The sequence below is a fragment of the Hemibagrus wyckioides genome, linkage group LG15 (genome assembly GCF_019097595.1).
Source record: "Hemibagrus wyckioides isolate EC202008001 linkage group LG15, SWU_Hwy_1.0, whole genome shotgun sequence".
Taxonomy (NCBI): Eukaryota; Metazoa; Chordata; class Actinopteri; order Siluriformes; family Bagridae; genus Hemibagrus; species Hemibagrus wyckioides.
The window spans coordinates 4615349-4636246 of NC_080724.1; the positions used below are offsets into that span (position 1 = coordinate 4615349).

At 41.5% G+C, this 20898-nt stretch overlaps 1 protein-coding gene across 5 annotated transcripts; it reads right to left on the bottom strand.

Moving 5' to 3' along the window:
- Positions 1–492: 492 nt before the first annotated feature.
- On the bottom strand, positions 493–19769 carry eif4ba (eukaryotic translation initiation factor 4Ba). 5 transcript variants are annotated; one of them, XM_058409617.1, is made up of 15 exons: positions 19703–19769; positions 16950–17090; positions 16419–16624; positions 15152–15268; positions 14915–14969; positions 14574–14714; positions 14332–14460; positions 12219–12395; positions 11690–11930; positions 10704–10792; positions 10377–10599; positions 9631–9674; positions 6209–6296; positions 5752–5824; positions 493–1449 (listed from the first exon to the last, which is right to left on the bottom strand). In XM_058409617.1, the coding sequence occupies exons 1-15, from the start codon at positions 19713–19715 to the stop codon at positions 1378–1380; spliced, it is 1809 nt and encodes a 602-aa protein (XP_058265600.1). In that variant the 5' UTR covers positions 19716–19769; the 3' UTR covers positions 493–1377. The 5 variants fall into 5 exon arrangements, with proteins under 5 accessions (XP_058265600.1, XP_058265599.1, XP_058265598.1 ...); XM_058409616.1 differs by lacking the exon at positions 19703–19769 and adding an exon at positions 18585–18615; XM_058409615.1 differs by lacking the exon at positions 19703–19769 and adding an exon at positions 17475–17583.
- Between the last annotated feature and the right edge of the window lie 1129 nt (positions 19770–20898).

Sequence of the window (20898 nt, forward strand, 5' to 3'; positions counted from 1 at the left end):
CACAGATCATGTTCCTTTGAACCACACTGGCAAGTGCCACTGGGGATGAACTACAAGTATGCTTTGACCTTGAAGCAAAGCAGCAGACACAGGGCTCTTTATTAGAGATGTGGCGTTCAGGAAGAATCAAGTGCATGACCTTTTGACCGTCTGCCTCCTCCACCTCCTGTAGATAAACTCAAAACTTCCTGTAGTTACAGGAAAAGAGAGACCCCCGACTTTCATATTTGCTGCTTCATGGAATATCAGCTTACTTGATGGTTTAGACAAGGCATGGGCGAGTGATAATATCACAGCAGAATCGGCTGCAGTAGAGTGTAACCCCGTTCATTTAATCTGCTGTTTATATTTCAGAAAGGAAATTAATGGGAATGGCTTACGTTTGAATGTCATGTCACATTCCTATTATTTAGAGAATGTAATTAAATACCTTTAATCTTTTGTTTTTCTTAGAACACCTCAATGTAACAAGTATGAAACCATAGACTGCACAATAGTTACCATTTTATTAAAACCTTTATTCAGAATGCACACAAACTGTACTGGTTGATTCAAAAAGCAATTTGTCACCAATGTTTAAAAGGAACTGATTAAGGGGCAACATTTTGTAAATGACTAACAAGCTGTTAATCCTTCGAAGATAGAAAATATTTGTTCTGAGGGCACAGCCGGCCACAGAGGTAGCTCGATAAACTTGTCCATGAGAATGGGTCTGCGAGATAAAGGAACCTTAGCCAAACTTTGGGGAGAAAGCAATGATGGAAGATGCTAAACTGATATGAGGTGTGGAAATGGTTTGCTTTTTGCCTCCCAGTTAGTAGATCATCCTCAATGTAAGTCCCATATAATATGCTTTAAGACATGTTTTTGCAAGATAAAATGCTGCAGAACAGATCATGCAGGTCCCAATGTCTGTAGAATCACAGCGTTCTGCTGTCCTATCAGTAAGAGGGAAGGAACCAAAAAAAAAAAAAAAAAAGCGTAAACCCTGAAAAGCATCAAGACACTCGCCTTTGGTATGAACCTACCTTGCGTCATGCCCTGCTTTTATAAACTAGTGCTAGAAATGTGTGTGTTGTATGTGGCTGCAGAAACAGGATCACATTCTCTTGTTTGTTTTTTATTAGTTATAATTATCTTAGCCAACTTCCCATATAACCTCTTATTTTTAAAATGAGTCTGGTATCCCCCCCCCCCCACTAGCTTCCGCTCAATCCTGAAGAAGGTGGTTATAAGAGATTGCCATGTAATTTTACTGCTTCTCCAGGTTTTGCTTCAAGGGAGCAGAGCGGGGTCCTTCGCTGCTGCGTGGAAAAAGCTGGAGGATTAATTCGTAATTCATTTTTGACCGACTTTCCCGCAGCAAATCTCTCATTCTCAGTTTTCCTCAGCGTCGTCTCCCTCGCCATCCATTAGTAAGGCTGCGTATTTACTGGCTGAGCTGAATTTCTGCCAAAAGAGAGAGAGATGATCAGATGTAACCCAACACTGATAAACGTTAGCTATAAAAAAATATTAAACTCTTCTGAGTCGGCCAAATTAAAGCAATTGACAGCTTATGGTCTGAATCGTCTGAAGGAAAAGACGAAACAGAAGCTCCACAAAACTTGAAGAGGTATATTAATGCAGAGATTTTTTTTATACTTCTGTTACACTTAACATACCTTTGAGTACTTTGTAATCAGTGATATAATGCGTATTGTGGCAGATCCTTACATAATATGGGCTTGATATCAGCAAACGGGGCTTAAAGCTTAACACACACCATGAAAATGTAAGAATGCCAAGCAAAATGACAGACAGCTGGAGAGTAGTCCCTAAACTGGACTTCGTTTTAAATAATTCTGTCCATCATCTATATTTAAGCCATTTTTGCTTAACCATACAAACTTTTCAATCCTAACATTGTATGAAATTCATCAGTCATGCACCTGATCCTAAATTACGACAGTACGGAGGATGTAGCAGTGGGATTTATTTCACCTCTCTGTGGTAAGAAGCATCTGGACATGTTCTTGTATCGTGCACATCAAGTGTGACGGATCGTGCGGTATGTGCAACAAATCCCACCATATTTCACATGTACACTGTATGGAGATATAGCTGCAGCTGAATCCTCTTCTCATCTCCTCTGCCTTGCTGAGTGTATTTTTTAAAAGTTTTCAAGATGGACCAGAGGGTTCTAGGAAATCCACTTGTACCATGAGCTTTCTTCAGCTTGTTGGGACAGTGGAAGGATTTTTGTGAAGAGGGATTCAGGCAGTTCACCCATGATCATACACTGTGGAAAACATTCTAGATAGTCTGTCTGAAACAGAACTGTGGTGCAATGCTGCCAGGGTCATTTGCTGGTCATTTGGGACCTGGACTGAGCTGGTGAAAATTTGAGATGGTTCCAGAAAGATGTATTATCAACACTGCGCTAAACATCACCATGTGTCTAGGCATGCAGGAATAAGCACACAAGAACATATCCAGTTGCCCTGATGGATATCTGGGCTTCATACAACCACAATTACATAAATAACTAGCATTTTACAGGGGTAACAAAATTGTTCAGCATTAAGCTCTGTGCAGGTACACAGATTAATAATTGCTTTGTCTTGTACCAATAACAGTGTTTAACAAATATGTGCAATGCTAAGGATTGCAACATGAGATGATTACAAAAACAACATTACAGAGGCTCCAGTTACAAAAACAGACTGCCCTCTACAGCTCGACCCAAGAACTTTCCGCATAAGATGTGTAGCATTTGGATGGATTTCCTCATATAACTCAATCAAATCAAACATGGTTAATAATGGGAAAAGAATTTTTCCAGACTGAAATAATCCCTAGTGTGTAAGGTAGTTTATACTGAAAAAAAGGGCAAGCGTTTTTATTCTTGCATGTGGATGTGCGTCGCATTTGGAACATCTGCCTCCATGAAGGTTAAGCGAAGGCATGTACATCATTGATTCTTATTCATGGAAAATGTATACTCACATCAGCCACTTTATTAGGAACACCTCATTCATGCCATTATCAGGGCTGTTTTGTGCTGTACGCGGTCACTTAGGCTCCCAATAGGTTTTAAAATACACACACACACAAAAAAAAAAAAAAATCACCCACACCTGAAAAGGTTTATGTATATACACTATAATTTCCAAAAGTTTTAGGACACCCTTCCAAATCATTGAATTCAGGTCTAGTTATTCAGGGGTTGTTCTTGGCCCCTTAGTTTCAGTAAAAGGAACTCTTAAAGGTCCATAAACACATGGATGAGCGAGTTTGGTGTGGAGGAACTTATCTAGCCTGACCTCAACCCGATAGAACACCTTTGGGATGAATTAGAACGGAGACCATGAGCCGTTCCACAACTGGAACGCACATGCACATGAATGCAATATGGAGTTGGTCCGCCCTTTGCAGCTATAACAGCTTCAACTCTTCTGGAAAGGCTTTCCACAAGGTTTAGGAGTGTGTTTATGAGAATTTTTGGCCATACCACTAGAAGCACATTTCTGAGGAGGGCACTGATGCTGGACGAAATGTCCTGGCTCACTCTAATTTATCCCTTCCTTTGTGCACTGGTGTGCAGTCATGTTGGAACAGGAAGGGGTCATCCCCAAACTGTTCCCACAAAGAGCAAGAAATTGTCCAAAATGTCTTGGTATGGTGAAGCATTAAGAGTTCCTTTCACTGGAACTAAGGGGCCAAGCCCAAACTCTGAAAAACAACACCTGAATTCAATGATTTGAAGGGGTGTCCCAAAACATTTGGCAATATAGTGTAAATGATGATTAATATAAATATAGGTTATTTACCTAACAAATTAATTTTAAATCAAGAATTGAAGCTCATGAAGCGTTTGTGTCTATCTGGGGCAGAAAAATGCACAATGTAGAAGGGGCGTAATACACGGTTAAGCCCAATGGCCATAACGGGTAATGTGGCTAGTGTTGGATGGAAACAATGGTTTGAAACAATGAAACAATGGTTTGTTCATGACCACAAAACAGCAAAGTGTAAATACAATAACCTAATCAAAAACATGTATGCAAAAAGTCTGGTGAAGACTGAAGTGAAGCCCCTTCCTGTTCCAACATGACTGTGGACCAGTGCACAAAGCAAGGTCCATAAAGACATGGATGAGGGAGTTTGGTGGGGAGAACTGGCCTGCAAAGAGTCCTGACCTCAACCTGATAAAACACCTTTGGGATGAAGACTGTGAGCCAGGCCTTCTCGTCCAACATCAGTGGCCTGACGTCACAAATGCGCTTCTAGTGGAATGGTCGAAAATTTCCATAAACACACTCCTAAACCTTGTGGAAAACCTTCCCAGAAGATTTGAAGCTGTTATAGCTGCAAAGGGCAGGGCCAACTCCATATTACATTCATGTGCATGTAAAGGTAGATGTCCCAAAACTTTGGCCAAGCTGACAAAGTCGTCACTTAGGGTCCCCAAATGTAAAGACAAGCAAGTTTACAACCAGCCACTGATTTAGCAGCAGCACAAAGCATAAAATTATACAGACACGGGTCGAGAGGTTCAATTAGTTTCCATCAGAATCCGGAATATCTCTGATCTCTGTGACTTTGACCGTGGCATGGTTGTTGGTGCCAGATGGGCTAGTTTGAGTATTTAGGAAACTACTGATCTCCTGGGGCTTTCATGCACAGCAGTGTCTAGTGTTTACATGGAATGGTCTAAAAACATTCAGTGAGTGGCAGAAAAGCAATGCTGATGAGGGAAGTTGGAGGAGAACGGTCAGACTCTGTTAAAGTGACAGGAAGGCCACAACAATTCAAATAGTCACTTATTTTACTGTAGCTTATATAACTGTGGTGACCAGAAATCATCACATAATGAACCTTGGGATGTTGGCTATGGGGTCCTACCCAGTAGTAATATGGTTTTCCTAATAGTGGCCAGTGAGTATAACCCTTTGAATTGTTGACACAATTCAAACACTTGTATGCTGTTGTGGAAGAGAAGAATTTTGGGCAATCAATGGCTCAATCAATGGGTTGGGTTTTGAGATCCGAACTATGAACAACAATTTGCAGCTCCAAACAAAGTAGAAGATTCTGCCTTATGTTCATTAGTCCAAATAATGTACAGGAGAAAACATTTGCCCCCTTTTCACTCTAAAGCCACACAATACTCACTCCTAATCTCACACCTAAAGCACACACTTACCTTTCACTGCAAGTATTTCTTTCTTCCTTTCATTCTTTCTTGTTCTTTTAACAATGGCATGTCAGCATCAATGGCCTTTTTCATGGCATGTTCAAGGTAGGTAAAACAGGGCAGTCCGAGGAATCGAACAAAAAAAAAATCTTACAATTCTAGGATTTTGCAGAGAATTAACCATGTATTTTCTGCATAAAAGCACTGCCTAGAATTGTTAAGATCAGGACAGTCTATTAGCACATGTTTAAATATCAAGCGAATAATCTGGGGCCTTGCAACAGGTTAGCAATCTAAAACTAATTAGGTTTAATTTGCATGACTTACATTTAACACTTATTACTGAAATAAGCTTTTGTCAATATTGATTTTGACAGAACACGCTTGATTATGGCAACCTCTCCATTGCTTCTTATACAGCAAACATGATAAACACAAACTATAATCAAACACCAGCTATCCATTTCAGAATACTTGGACAAAGACACAGGGACACCCAGAGGTGAAAATATATAGGGTCATGGGACAGGAGGTCACACCCAGAGAAAGTGCCTTAGAGCTCTGTCACTCACAGGACTGGGAGATTCCTCATATTTCTTTGGGCCTGGTGCCGGTCTGAGATCTGGCTCTCTTCTGACGTCCTTTCTACAAGCAACGTAGAACAGACTGAAACAGCAGTCTCTGGCATGCATGTACAGCCACACTTAGTCTGATGGCTAGAAATGTCTTTTCTTGAAGGTTGTACTTGACTTATTGAAGGCTGGATGATTCATGTATGTTTGTAAGGAATGAACTATTACAGCCCAAAGTTCTCCAGAGATTAATTTCTTTTTAATAATTAAAGCAACTAGGGCTTAGAGGCAGCACATGATGCAGAGCAATTAGATGGCAATGTGGCTATAATATTACAAGGCATGGAATAGTAAGGCCACAAGGTAACAATTTTGTAAGTATTCATTCGAGACCTAAAGGTAGCTGCAAATATTTCTGTTTGTCCCATGGGCAAAATTCTACTCAGTAGAGGCTAACCTGTCCGTTTCCTTGCGCCGTTCTCTCCCTGCTGCCAGAGCTGTAGCCCCCCCTCGGCCCCGGCGTGGACCATCTCCCCTGTTCTCATCTGCAAGGAGAGGTGCATGTATAGACAATGTGCAATTAGACAGTTAAAGTGGCTCCTCAGTAGAGGGCTGCACTAATGTCTTAAGCACTAATATTATGCTGCTACTGCTGAAATGCAACTTTGCACAATTATAGCAGGTAATATTCTATAAGTAGTGCAGAATTTCTCTCCACTTTCCCTTGTCGTAATGTCTGTGTTCCATCCATACTGTGACGCATACCTACAATGTCCAGTCAAATCTATACATCCCATACCTACTGTAGAAACAGAAGATATTCTCATTGATGATAGATATTTTGTGTTCAGTGTGTTCTCTTTAAAGCATTTTTCAGGTATCACAATATGGGACAAGCCCCCTCATTTTGCCTAGCCTGAATATTGGCTGGCAGAGGCAGTGCAGTCTAAAATGTCTTGTACAACAGACTTTGTGTTTAGTAATACTGTTCACTGAATGAGTTAACCACTAGTCACCAAATGCTGCCTGCCTCGGCACCACCTCATATCACAGACAATATTTTGTCTCTGAAAGTGGTATTAACTGCAGCCATATTATACTGTGTACAAAAAAAGCTAACATGTCCCTCACCGGGTGAGTTTGTGAACTACGATATCGAGCATGTTTACTCAGCTGGTTTGTGCCACATCATGCCTGGGTCACTTGTTGGTGTCCACAGTAAATGACCCCATTAAAGTCAGAAGGAAAGTGAACCATGCACAAAGTCTGTTCAAGCCCAAACTGAATCTTATAAGCACATACCAGTGCTTCCCTTCAGTAAAAAGGTTTGGTGTGCATTCAGGTCCTTTTTTCTAAAACTTGCAACCTGGCAATTAGAAAAGGAAAGACACGCGCCCCCTCCCTAATGACAGAAAATTCACCAAGGGTTTTGCAAGAAGAAATAATGATCAATAAGGACAAACAAGGTTATTTTGCTAATGGAGTTTGCAAAGTGCACAAACCATCATTTGTGCAATCTCTGCAATTCTTGATCAGCTGTTTGTGAGTAAACCTGCCACAGAAAAGTATTATGGAGGTTACTTTAGCTTACACCCCCAGGGAGATGGAGCCCCCTGTGGGTTTGCATTCTAAATCCATGTGAGAGCTGAACACATCCTCTGCCTTATTCCAGAGAATATCAGTTATGAGGGCATGTGGGTGCAGCAGCAAGCTGGTCATCAAAGCTGGCAACGCCTTTTGAAATAGGCCTGTCCGGCGATTCAAGAGTCTCAATATTCCATACTGAGATGATACAGTAAGACTTTTTTTTTTTTTTTTAGCTTGAGGGGCTTAATTATTGTTACTTAACAGGTGCCATTGTTTCTGCCAACATGACTAATGTAAAAGAACATTTTAGAGGACAATTTAATTGAGTTTGTACCATATTAAGATACAATATATTGCCAAAAGTTTTGCCTTCACATGTACATGAATTTAGTATGGAGTTGTTGGCCCTGCCCTGCGCTGAGCTATAACTCTTCTGGGAAGGTTTTCCACAATTTTTCGGAGTGCGTTTATGCGAATTTGTGACCATTCCTCTACGAGTGCATTTGTGAGGTCAGGCACTGATGTTGGACGAGACGGTCTGGCTCGCAGTCTCTGCTCCAATTCATCCTAAAGGTGTTCTATCAGGTTGAGGTCAGGACTCAAGTTCCTCCACACCAAACTCACTCATCCATGTCTTTATGGACGTTGCTTTGTGCACTGGTGTGCAGTCATGTTGGAACAGGAAGGGGTCATCCCCAAGCTGTTCCCACAAAGTTGGGAGCATGAAAGTAAGGGGCCGGGGCGAAACCCTGAAAAACAACACCTGGAGGGGTGTCACAAAACTTTTGGCAATATAGTGTACTTCACACCTGCTACCAGAAAATAAACAAAAACGGACAGTAAAGCTGATAGCAATATATCTGCCTTACCTGCCATAAAATGGTACTAAACTTAACACTTCTGAAGATGTTTTTATTAGAATTTAATTAGATTATAAAATATTTCACATAGAAAATTGAACTTTGGTCATACTACCCTAAAAAACTATAAACACTGGAAATTATAGCATATTCTAAATGCTACATTTTGTAAGTTAAGCAAAATGTAGCATTTAGAAATAATTTCCACTGAGAATGCTAACAAAAAGAAGCAGTGGTAAGGAGTAGTAGACTGACCAAAGTAAAACACTTAATGACTGGAAGTACTCACTTTTATTACTATAGCCAAGAAGAGAATTTAAAGGCTGATTTATATTTGCCTTAACTAGCCTGTGCACGTCTTCAGCAATTAATGTGACATGTCCTTATGGTGGAGACAGTACAGCACTGTGGAACCCTGTGTCAGACACTGTGCCTCAAATCATGCATTAATGCACTATTCTAGACTGTTATTAATTATTAAGACTAAGTGGTTTTCCTATTACAGTTACTAACGGTAATTTTTATAACTTCTTAAACCTAATCTGAAATTTCTAGTAAAATATTTGCTAGTAAAAATTTGTAAGAGATTTGATTTTAGACACAGATCATGACAACACACACACACTCATCGCAGAAAATCTGAAAGAGTTTTCCAGTCTGTTTAACATCACAGGAAACCAGCTGGACAGAGATGTTTATGATGATTTGGTTATCCGAGAGATGTACATAAATGAGCATATGAACAATGTCTGTCATGTTGCACCTGCGCATGTGGACGTACAGGGGGGATGAAAGTGAAGTATACACCAGTCAGCTATAACAATGACCAGCTGTCTAATACTGTGTTGGTAATTCTGTGAGATGCTCTGATCCAGTCGTCCAGCCATCACAATTTGGCTGTTGTCAAACTCGCTCAAATCCTTACGCTGGTCTATTTTTCCTTCTTCTAACATCAACTTTGACGACAAAATGTTCACTTGCTGCCTAATATATCCCGCCCACTTAGGCATTCCGTGTTTCAGTTTTTTTTTTTTTTTTTACTGAAATGCATAACCAAGGCATAAGCAACAGGGTACATGTGATACACTATATGGCCAAAGGTTTGTGGACACCTGACCATCACATCCACATGTGTACATCTCATTCCAGATGAAGTCTCCTTTGCTGTACTGAGAACGTGACTGTGGGAATTTGTGTTCATTCAGCAAAAGAGCCTTAGTGTGGTCAAACAATGTCAGTTCAGAAGGTCCGAAGTGCTCGCTGAGGTTTCGGTCAGGGCTCTATAAAGGCCACTGCATCTTCATGACCCAATGGTTCCAGTAAGGGGAAACTATAACTAAAGCTTAAGGCAGACCCACATATGGGTGTGATAGTAAGGTGGTCCGGCCATTTAACGTACATCCTGATGATTACCCATTTCTCTTGATCTTACCTTTGACTTTCTGGGGAACTCTCTCATCAGCTGAGCTTGTAGAGCTGAAATCAGAGAAGCCAACATGATTGCAGTCAAACTCATTATTCTGCTACGTAGCATTAGACAGTCCCTCTTTTTGTGATTGCTGCAACCAAAAAATCCTTGATTTTGCAGCATTTACATTTTTCTGGCATCTGGCACACACCCTTGCGCAGAGCGATTTCTTTTCAAAAATCTGCACTTTGAGGTTTTCTGCTTTTTACAGAAGGCAACTTGAATTGTGGAAACTGCAGGCAGAGGATTCTTTTTCTATCAGTAAAGACATATGTAACTACTTTCTGTGATAGCTGTACTCATTCAATGCACATGAATGAAAGAGGGCTTTGGCTGAATGCGTGTTATGGTGTCACACGACATGTCTTGGCCCAAGTCTGCGAATAATGTGGAGCAATTTTGACAAAGTTCAAGCTCCTCAGAATAACACGCTGTAATTTTGTGTTCTATGACCATAAAATCTTGGAAGAATAGGTTAGAATGAGTATTCAAAAAAGGTCAAAATGCCTCCAAATTTAAGAGGCATAAATGCCCCTTAAAGTAATTTACTCATTTAATCGGACATCTATAATTCTCTTGCTTATTAACTAAATGTTTGGGTCGTTCTTCTATAATCAACCACTGTCCAATGGCTACAGCATGCTAATAAACTTGGTCTGGAATATTTCAGAAACAGGCAGTATATTTCAGAGATGTGTTTCGATTCTGACCTTTTGGGAGGACCAGCTTTCACCTCGTTCTCAGAGGAGCCACTGCTCATGGCACTTCTCTTTGCCCAGGCATTCTCTTTAGGGGGCGGGGCTGGGACCACCTTCAGGGGAAGCCCGTCCTGCTTGGATGATGACCCATGGCTTCCTGGAGAGGGTGGCTCATCATCGCGCCCGCTGAACACCTCATTCTCCAAAGAGCGCTCGCTCTCTCTACGCCTTGAGCCTGCAGGAGGAGGAGGAGGAGGGAGTTTCCTTTCAAATAATAATAATAATAACAACAACAACAACAACTGCTTAAATCAATGATGACGATGAACCAAGATGCACCTCTGCTAGTGGTGCTTCCTGGTTGTGATGACTCGCTTCCTGTTCGGGAGCGCTCTGTTGCTTGGTCCTCGCTTCGCCAACTGGGATGTCTGAATACATAGAAAAGAAAAGAGGACCGAATACATTTTTCTTCCTAATCATTCCATATGCTTTAATTCCAAAAAGCCTCATCAGTTCTGTTTTAATTTTTAAAATATGATCATTATTAAGGTTTGGCTGACTTCACAGCAGACAACTGAACTATTAAGCCTCTCTTTTAAGGAGAGACAACATAAAGGACTATTACTTGGCAGAGAACAATCCTATCGAGACAAGACAACCGACAGACACAGAGCCATAAAAGCGATTGTACTGTATTTCTTCTCTGCAATCAATCAGACAGCCTTCTACAAACAAAATGCTGCTCTTACAGTTCTATATAGGGATGAAATCAATGAATAATTCATCTATTTCCTCCTCTCGTGTCCATACAGCAAGTGAAAACAAACAGCAGTCAAATCAGGTCGATACATCAGGCAGTTCACATTCCAGACATTCAATATTTATGAAACTTCACAGGAAGAATGTGATATTTTTAGAGAGACATTTAGAATTTTGCCAAATTTGCAGCACATGAGCTGAGGAGAGGGTGGGTCAAGCGTTTAACACCAACACAATGCTGCCATCTACTGGACGTATTATGAACGACAACAGCAAGGGCGCTTCTACCGGTGTTTGTCCAAAGCACTATACTGGGGGGGGGGGCATAAAACCTGTTTGGTTTAAATAACTGAAGTCTAGGATACCATATGATTGGTATCCACCCTGTATGTGTCTTCCTAATAAACTCCTTAGTAAGTTTAAATATTTATACAGGGAAAAAAAGGATCAGTTACCATCTTCTCGCCATCATCCAGTCACAACAGGGTGGCTCGGTTTTTCCACATCAAATCATTTTCCCGGTATATTTGGAAGATGAAAATTTCCTGATCGGATGTGGGGATTACCTCTCTCTGGCCTTGCGTTCAGGTCCTCTCCCCTTGTCCTCATCTAGCTGTCTCTGCAACCTCTCCTGCTCTTTCTTCAGCCTCTCTTCTACTTCCCGTTCCTTAGCAGCCGTGTCCACCGGTTTGGCTCCTCCAAAGATGGAAGCTGATCGGCTAGAGGTGGTTGAGTGGGTGCTGGTCTGGTCCTCCTCCTTTGGAACGCTGCGTGGCTTCAGGTTCAACTTGGGCCTTTGAGGAGGGCCTGAGCAAATCAAGCCAACACTTTATTCTCTCTCACCGTAAACAGTAAGACAATCTTGTCTATCATGCCAGACATGCTTTGTAGACAGGACAACACAAACAATAATACAGTTAGAGTAGAATGACAACTGCAACACAGTAAATACCATGTGTAGTGCACAATTTTTTTTTTGGAAAAAAGCAGATATACTTTATACATCACATATGATGTAAACAATAAGCAGACAACATATTGACCTTCTTTAATTTTACGAAGCTTATCTGAGATATTGATTTCAGAAACTCTCACCTCTGTCCTCACGTCTCTCATCCCGCCTCTCGTATCGGTCATCACGGTCAGCATAGCGATCTCCATACCGATCACCATATCGATCTCCGCTGCCACGGTAATCATCCCTGCGGTCGTCATAGTCACGACGGAAGCCACTACCGAATGGACGACGCCCTCCACCGCGAGAGTCAAAACCTAACACACAAGAGACACTTCATCCTTAATCTTTAACTGCATGCATGAATTATTATTGCTTTTATCTTAGTACAACGTGATAAGGTATTTGTATATTTTTTTCCTTTTTAACAAAAATAAGTTTAGGGTATTAAAGTTCAACATATACTTGTATCTATTTTTCAGTGTAACATGCAATAAATTAGTCAATAGACAGTTATTGATAGAGTTATGACAACATTTTTCCAAAGTAATCAGCACAGCCACACTTACGTCTAATACACAAAATATGCCGGCATTGTGTGTCGAAAAGGTCAGAAAATGCCACTAATTTATCCCAGTAGGAGGGGACAAAAGACTAAACCAAGGGTCTGTAATCAGTACATTATGAGTGGCCCAGTATATGATTGTATGTCAGCTACCAACATATACATAAGCTGGTAAGTTAACATGAGTTACTCAAGAGAAAATCCACTAAAGCATCCTGATGTCTGAAAACAATGAACACGCCACAGGTGCTTTTTTTTTTGCCTAATTTTGTGACAAGATGCCTCACTAGGTGTTTTACACTATATTGCCAAAAGTATTCGCTCATCCATCCAAATAATCAGAATCAGGTGTTCCAATCACTTCCATGGTCACAGGTGTATAAAATCAAGCACCTAGGCATGCAGACTGTTTTTACAAACATTTGTGAAAGAATGGGTCGCTCTCAGGAGCTCAGTGAATTCCAGCGTGGAACTGTGATAGGATGCCACCTGTGCAACAAATCCAGTCGTGAAATTTCCTCGCTCCTAAATATTCCACAGTCAACTGTCAGCTGTATTATAAGAACGTGGAAGTGTTTGGGAACGACAGCAACTCAGCCACGAAGTGGTAGGCCACGTAAACTGACGGAGCGGGGTCAGAGGATGCTGAGGCGCATAGTGCGAAGAGGTCGCCAACTTTCTGCAGAGTCAATCGCTACAGACCTCCAAACTTCATGTGGCCTTCAGATTAGCTCAAGAACAGTGCACAGAGAGCTTCATGGAATGGGTTTCCATGGCCGAGCAGCTGCATCCAAGCCATACATCACCAAGTGCAATGCAAAGCGTCGGATGCAGTGGTGTAAAGCACGCCGCCACTGGACTCTAGAGCAGTGGAGACGCGTTCTCTGGAGTGACGAATCGCGCTTCTCCATCTGGCAATCTGATGGACGAGTCTGGGTTTGGCGGTTGCCAGGAGAACGGTACTTGTCTGACTGCATTGTGCCAAGTGTAAAGTTTGGTGGAGGGGGGATTATGGTGTGGGGTTGTTTTTCAGGAGCTGGGCTTGGCCCCTTAGTTCCAGTGAAAGGAACTCTGAATGCTTCAGCATACCAAGACATTTGGAGAATTCCATGCTCCCAACTTTGTGGGAACAGTTTGGAGCTGGCCCCTTCCTCTTCCAACATGACTGTGCACCAGTGCACCAAGCAAGGTCCATAAAGACATGGATGACAGAGTCTGGTGTGGATGAACTTGACTGGCCTGCACAGAGTCCTGACCTCAACCCGATAGAACACCTTTGGGATGAATTAGAGCGGAGACTGAGAGCCAGGCCTTCTCGTCCAACATCAGTGTGTGACCTCACAAATGCGCTTCTGGAAGAATGGTCAAAAATTCCCATAAACACACTCCTAAACCTTGTGGACAGCCTTCCCAGAAGAGTTGAAGCTGTTATAGCTGCAAAGGGTGGACCAACGTCATATTGAACCCTATGGATTAGGAATGGGATGTCACTTAAGTTCATATGCGAGTCAAGGCAGGTGAGCGAATACTTTTGGCAATATAGTGTATGTGCCCCTGCCTATTGACCTACAAACGGATCATTAACGTAAAAATGTATGGACGTCCACTCGTTGACTGATATCACTTTGTATCATGTTTTATTATGCAAAATCAATAGTTGGTAACCAGCAAGTGTAATGATGCTCCACCTCTATCATAGTCTCTGCGGTCCCGGTCGTCATAGCGATCCCGGTATCTGTCTCTGCCACTGTCGTAGCGATCATTGTCCCGGCGTGGACCATCACGAAACCTGTCTGAGTCATAGCGATCTCGGGATCCTAAAAATCAGAGAGAGATGTTTGAAGTGTCCAAAGTAGTTTCCTTCAAGAACAATGACAAATACGAATAACTAAGAGAGAGGAGATCTGTCAACTGAAATACGATTTCTCACGTTCTCCGTAGCCGTCGTCTCTGCGTGGCCCTTCATCCACGTCAGCACTTGGCCTTGCTCGCCAGTCTGAGTCCGTCTTGTCTGGTCCCATGTCGATGCTACGATTACGGTCTCGGCCTGACATTGAACGGTCATCCCTCTCTGCAAAACAGTGTCCTTTAAAATCACATTTATTTCTTTGTAATAAAACCAACTGTTTTTTTTAATTAGCTACTTCTAATTTTAATCCTTTGATAAAAACAGAAATTGATCAAGAATAAGCTTGACTGTCATCCATAAACAATTAGGAATAAGTCTTCAGTTTAGTAGACATGTCGGCAGCATATACTAATTAAACACACCTTTCTCGTTGGACTGATCTGCAATGTCCACACGAATCCGACGATTCCCCAAGTTCTATGAAACAGGGAAAGGGAGTTACAGTCAAAATGTATGTCAAAAGTTACAAAAGGAACATCACCATTTTATAGGCTCACTTCTTAACATAAATATAGGTAAATATGAACCTATTCATTTAAGCCAACTAGCACTATATTAAAAATAATGATATAAAGTACAGCACAATACTGAAGTTTCACCTCCTCATTGAGACTGAGTGCACGTAGCAGAGAGTCCACGTCATCAAACTCTGCGTAGCCAAAGCCCTTCAGTCGCTCTGGGTTACTGGGCTCCCGTGGGAGACGCACTGCACTGATCTGCAGGAACAGAACAGATTAAATAAAGCATTAGGGCGAGACATTATCCTCATTGAAGAGAGACCTTTGAAGGCAAATGCATTTTTGTTTCTGCAAGTTAATTTCAAATTGTGCTTTATTACAGTGAATACACAGAAATTATCTATTTTTAATGTCCACTTTATTGGACATACCTACCTTGTTGACACTGAATATTTACTCATGTAACATAGAGCTTCTGCAGAAGTCACAGTGGGTTAACAAATCATGTGACCGTTCATCTGTGGTCACTTTCTGACCACATCACCACTGCTGGTTGGATATTCTGGGCTTGTGGAATGCTTCAAACCCCAGCATTGACACCAGGGTGTTAAAAGCCCTGCAGAAATACTGCTGTGCCTGTTACACTTGTACCAGCGCAACATCTGCCAGACATTGAGGGTGTTACTGCTGTGCTGAAAACAGTTCACCACAAACACAATCTGCTCAGTGCTCTGTGTCTATACGGTTAACTGCTTCATACTTACTTCATGTTATCTGAACTTATTCGATTTTATTTCATTGTATTATTTGTTTGTTTTTTAAATCTCTCCTTCGGGCCCCATTTTATTTGATTGTAAAATACACAGTCCTAAAAAGCATTTTGTATGTGACCGAGATAATTTGAAAATATGAAATCAGTATTTTGTATAGTAGTGGGGTTTGGACACAGATGGGGATAAAACATCCTGTACAGCACTCTAGGACAGTATACTCTCAACCTGGAGAACATAGTCCATGCCGTCTTGTCTGTGGTGTTTTCCTTAACCCCAAAAAGACATCAAGTAATAATAAAGCTAAACTAGGATAAAGTTGGAAGAGGGAACATGTGCAGGAAACACTGCTTCTAGGTTTCAACTGTAGGTCTAGTGTACATAACATACGTGATGTCAACACTAACATGCCTATAGGGGCCCCATATATCACAGCATCTGTGCAAACTGGCTATACAAGTTTACACAGACTACAGAAATTTCCAGTACAAATTTCTAGTAAATTGTAAAGAGTGAGCTGCCACTAGCAACTGCTTGCATACAGTACAGTGGCATAAAAGGTGATAGATGTATGACAACAGATGTCATATATAAATATTGATAACACAGTGATAGGTATAAAAAATTTTAGCCCTTACACTGAGTCCATGGAAAAAGCTCTTGATGGAGTCTTCAGTCACATCATAGGGCAGGTTGCCCAGGAAGGCGGTGTATGGCGGGCAGCGCGGCAGGCGCGAGCGGTCAATGTTGGGCTCACGGGCAGCACGGGGTGCAGTGGGCAGGATGGAGCGATCAATGGGTGGTGCACGATACACATCTTCCTCCGTGTGCCAGGAGGTAGTAACTGTCAGCAAGAGAGAGCCAGAGATAAAGCTACCTGTTCCTAAATCAAGTGAAAACTACGACTGCAAACACTGATCTTTCAGTACCTGAAAATGTACTTAGGAATTAAGTGGGACTGAAAGACACCATGCAGTCCTTACTATTTGATCACATTGTCTTATTCATACTCCCTGTAATATTTTACATTGATTGTAAAATACTACGAATGACCTATAAAGCACTGAATTGTCTCGTCTTACAGTACCTGAGAGAACAGTTGGTCTATACTGACCGAACCCCATTTCTAAGCATGACACAGGTTGTGTATTTTTTGCTAGTGCTCTCACCGTCTCCCTCCAGGTCATCGGTCTCATCTGCCCAACTGGTAGGTTTTGGGGGTGGGTAATTCTGTACAGAATTGCCTCCACTGTCCTCTGCTAAGAAATCAGTCAGGGTGAGGGTCTTCCCCTTCTTGCCCTTCTTTTTAGCTGCAGAAAGAGACATTTAATAAAAATACATGCAAAATATTTCACAAATTCTCAAATGAAGACTAGTAGTAGTGCCTTCATTGTTACTACTGCAAGCACAATGCAGGCTACAGCCAATGTAGCATAAATGAGACATATCTAGGGCTGCAAAATAAATTAAAATTTGATTTCTGATTACATTTTTACTGCTGATTTATATGCCATTGTGGTGCACGAGATCACTTTTCACATGCTTTCTGAAGTAATACAGAACTAGGACCATGGTAGGTCCTGATTTAGATACTGGCACCACACTTGGGCAGAACAGCAATGGTGAAATTAATATGCAGGCACAATGCTTGCCAGTTATATTTTAATCTTGAAGACTTGCATGGAAAATCTTACCTCTCTGTCTATTGCCATCTGGGTTAACCAAACAACATGTTTTTGACAGCACTACATTGAGAGTTAAGACTTGTAATATCAAATGGCATTGCATCATTATATGTCCATCAGTTTCCAATATACAAATGCAAGCTGCCAAAATACTCTGTTGTTTTTCCAGGGTAAGGATATGGATGCGTATAAATTTGTATACTCATTGAATCTGGATTTTTTTGATGATGGTAAAAGAGCTTCAGCTTCATTTCGATGTCTAATAATTGACAACTTATGAAACTACAGCCCAAATTTTATTCTGTATAAACATAGAAACAGACAATTAATTCCACATTGAGTGTGGTTGTGCTAGCTGATGCACTTCTCAAACATTATCCTTTACAAACATTATTATTCTCTTATCCTATTCCAGCTACTCACACACACACACACACACACCCAAACCAGCCTCCACTAACACATACACACCCAAACCAGCCTCCACTAACACATACACACCCACACCAGCCTGCACTCACACATACACACCCAAACCAGCCCACTCTCACACACTTTTACCCTAATCCAGCTACTCTCACACACACTCTTACCCTAATCCAGCCTGCACTCACACATACTCTTACCCTAATCCAGCCTGTACTCGCACACACTCTTACCCAAATCCAAGACGTTCTCTCACACACATTCACCCAAACCAGCCTGTTCCCACTCTCACACACACTCTTACCCAATCCAGCCCACTCTCACGCACACTTAACCAATTCACCCCGCTCCCACTCTCACGCACACTCATTACCAAATTCAGCCTGCACTCTCAAACACACTCTTACCTAATCCAACACACACTCCCACCCAAGCCTGCACTCACGCGCACACACTTCCTGAATCTAATTTAAAAACCAGGGAAACTGACCACATTCTCCATAGAAGCAAGAAAGTCATTTGTATATGCATCTCCCAAATCTGTTTTTTATTTTTGTGGTTTGTTTTCTTAGCAAACCTTTAATCAAAGGTCTCATCTCAGCTTCGATCAATACGAAAGTCTGGCTGAAGTACAGTCAACATTTCAGAAACCTGCATTTTGCCTTGAACTATAGTGATCTGCAATCAACTCGCCTTGGATGAGTTGCATCAGTTGTTTTAAAAAAAAAAGAAGAAGAAGAAAGAAAATCAACAATTATGCAACAACAGGCCTCCAGAGGTTCTGACCGGCTTCCATCTTCTCTGTATTAAATTTAAGGGACTCTACACAGTATAGGTGACTGCCAGGTCTACATTGAGCCACTTCAGCATGTAGCTGCAGACATGGATTTCTAGCTGTGAAAATTCACACAGCTTTCTTAATCCTCGTTTACATCGATTAATACATTTCCTAATTCCTATTAAACATTCATTTCCTTATAACTACGTGCCAATGTGTGTCATTTCCTTTAAAAACACACGACGTAGCTGTTTCCATTCTAGCAGCAAATCTGGCCTAGCAACTCGGCCTGTTTAGCAGCAGCTGAATTTTCGGTACAAAATGTTGCGCAAGCCTCTTTACACGTAATATTATAGCAATGTGATGTTTATTAAACATATATAAACATTATTTAACAAAAAGACTTCCCTTTTATCCTGCACACTGGGACCTGCGTTATTATCGACTCGGCTAATAGACGGTCATGCTAACTTGCTCAATGTTTGTTTTTAGCTTAGCGTACAAACACTTCTCAAGCGTGTTTGCCACGTGGGAAGTTTCTGTAGGTCTAAAATGAACGAGAAAACGAGTTTTTTCCCTAGAGTGCACGTTATCCAGCAACAAAGCAGGGGACATTTAGTTGATAGTTACCACCGCCTCATTAACCTGCAGGCGAGACGGAGGCAGATCAGCTTGCTGCCGCTGAAGCTGTCCGGACTCTTCCACCAAACAAGCTGGAGACTGCTAAGAAAGCAAACGATCCAGCCTTCAAACCAAATAACACAACTAATGTCGATCTAAGAACTGAGGTCGGATGTTTTCTTTTCGGAAGATTGCAGACGAACCTCGTACGCTTTTGCATAATAAGCCGCTAACGCCAGCTTCGCACCCGAACCCTTTATCTATAACGCCTCGTAATTATTCAGACCTGATCCTAATCAGGCGCCGTTGCAAAGTCCTTAGTACTGCAGAACACGGCTTAACAATGCCATCCCGCACCAAAACCCAATACAACGAGCTGGTCCAGCACGGAACCTCTTGTAGTAAATCTCACCTGAAGCCGCCATGTTGGAGAGCGAGTGCGTGTCACATGCCCCGGATGGAAACGCCACCACGTGCTTGATGACGCAGACACCGTTTTGTCCTTCAAAAGCGAAAGCTTTTCTTGATGTACTGTGTTTAGTTGTTTTTCTCTTTGCTTATGTTAAAATATTTAATTTTTAATAATGCGTAGGTATATTGTAAAGTTTCTTCCAACTGTTAATAAATGGCTTTTTCAATTCAGTTAAATGTTTCATTTTAGAAACCAGTACAACTCTTGTGTCACCAATGGTTGTGAGTAAAAATACACAAATAGATATGGAGTAAAGCCTAGGGCTGATTTCCTTCTAGCCCAGACTATAGATTCACACATTATCTCTCTTCATGACAGTCATGTACATTGGGGTTAATTTATTTAAACCTGCTTCTTTAAAAACATCCAGCACTTCTCATCAGCTGTATCTGGCATTAAGTAGCGAGTGTAGAACACCAAGTTTTTATAAGGTGTTTGGTGGAGAAACGAGTAGTGTATAATGTAGACTAACATTGGTACAAATTCCAAGTACAAATTACGCAAAAGGACAAACAACAGTACGCAATTTTCTGCTAACTCAAATTCAAATTTTATTTGTCACACACAACCAGGCCCGGATTGGCCATCAGGAGCACCGGGAGGTGGACTGTGGACTGATTTGACCTGCTGCCAGCCAGCCATTTTATGAGTGATAATTTTCATATTCGTCTTAAAATCAATTAAGTAAATAAAAATAATAAAAAATAAACTGTCAGTGTTTGATTTACACTTGCTCCGCTGCCAAAAAGTGGTTAAACAGACATGCTATTATGGGGAGAAAGTGGCCAGGTGAAGCAGAATGGGAAAAAGCACGCAAAAAGAAAGCACTTCAAGAAAAAGCAGCGAAAAGTTGCAAAATTTCAGATCTGTTCAGAGCTTCAAGTGCAAATCAGTTTCATCTGTAAATAATCTACATTGTCTTTAAACATCACATGATCACAAGCATACCATATATCTTTCTCTCTCTCTCTCTCTCTCTCTCTCTCTCTGTCTTTCTCTGTCAAGCTATATGCCCCACTCCTGAGTTCCCAGAGTGACCACTTTTTCTTTCCGGACCTGATCCATCCAGACGCTTGTTGCTTGGTGGTGCTCACTGCCGCTTTGGCTAGATCTGTGTGAACAGCCTGTGACCCAGA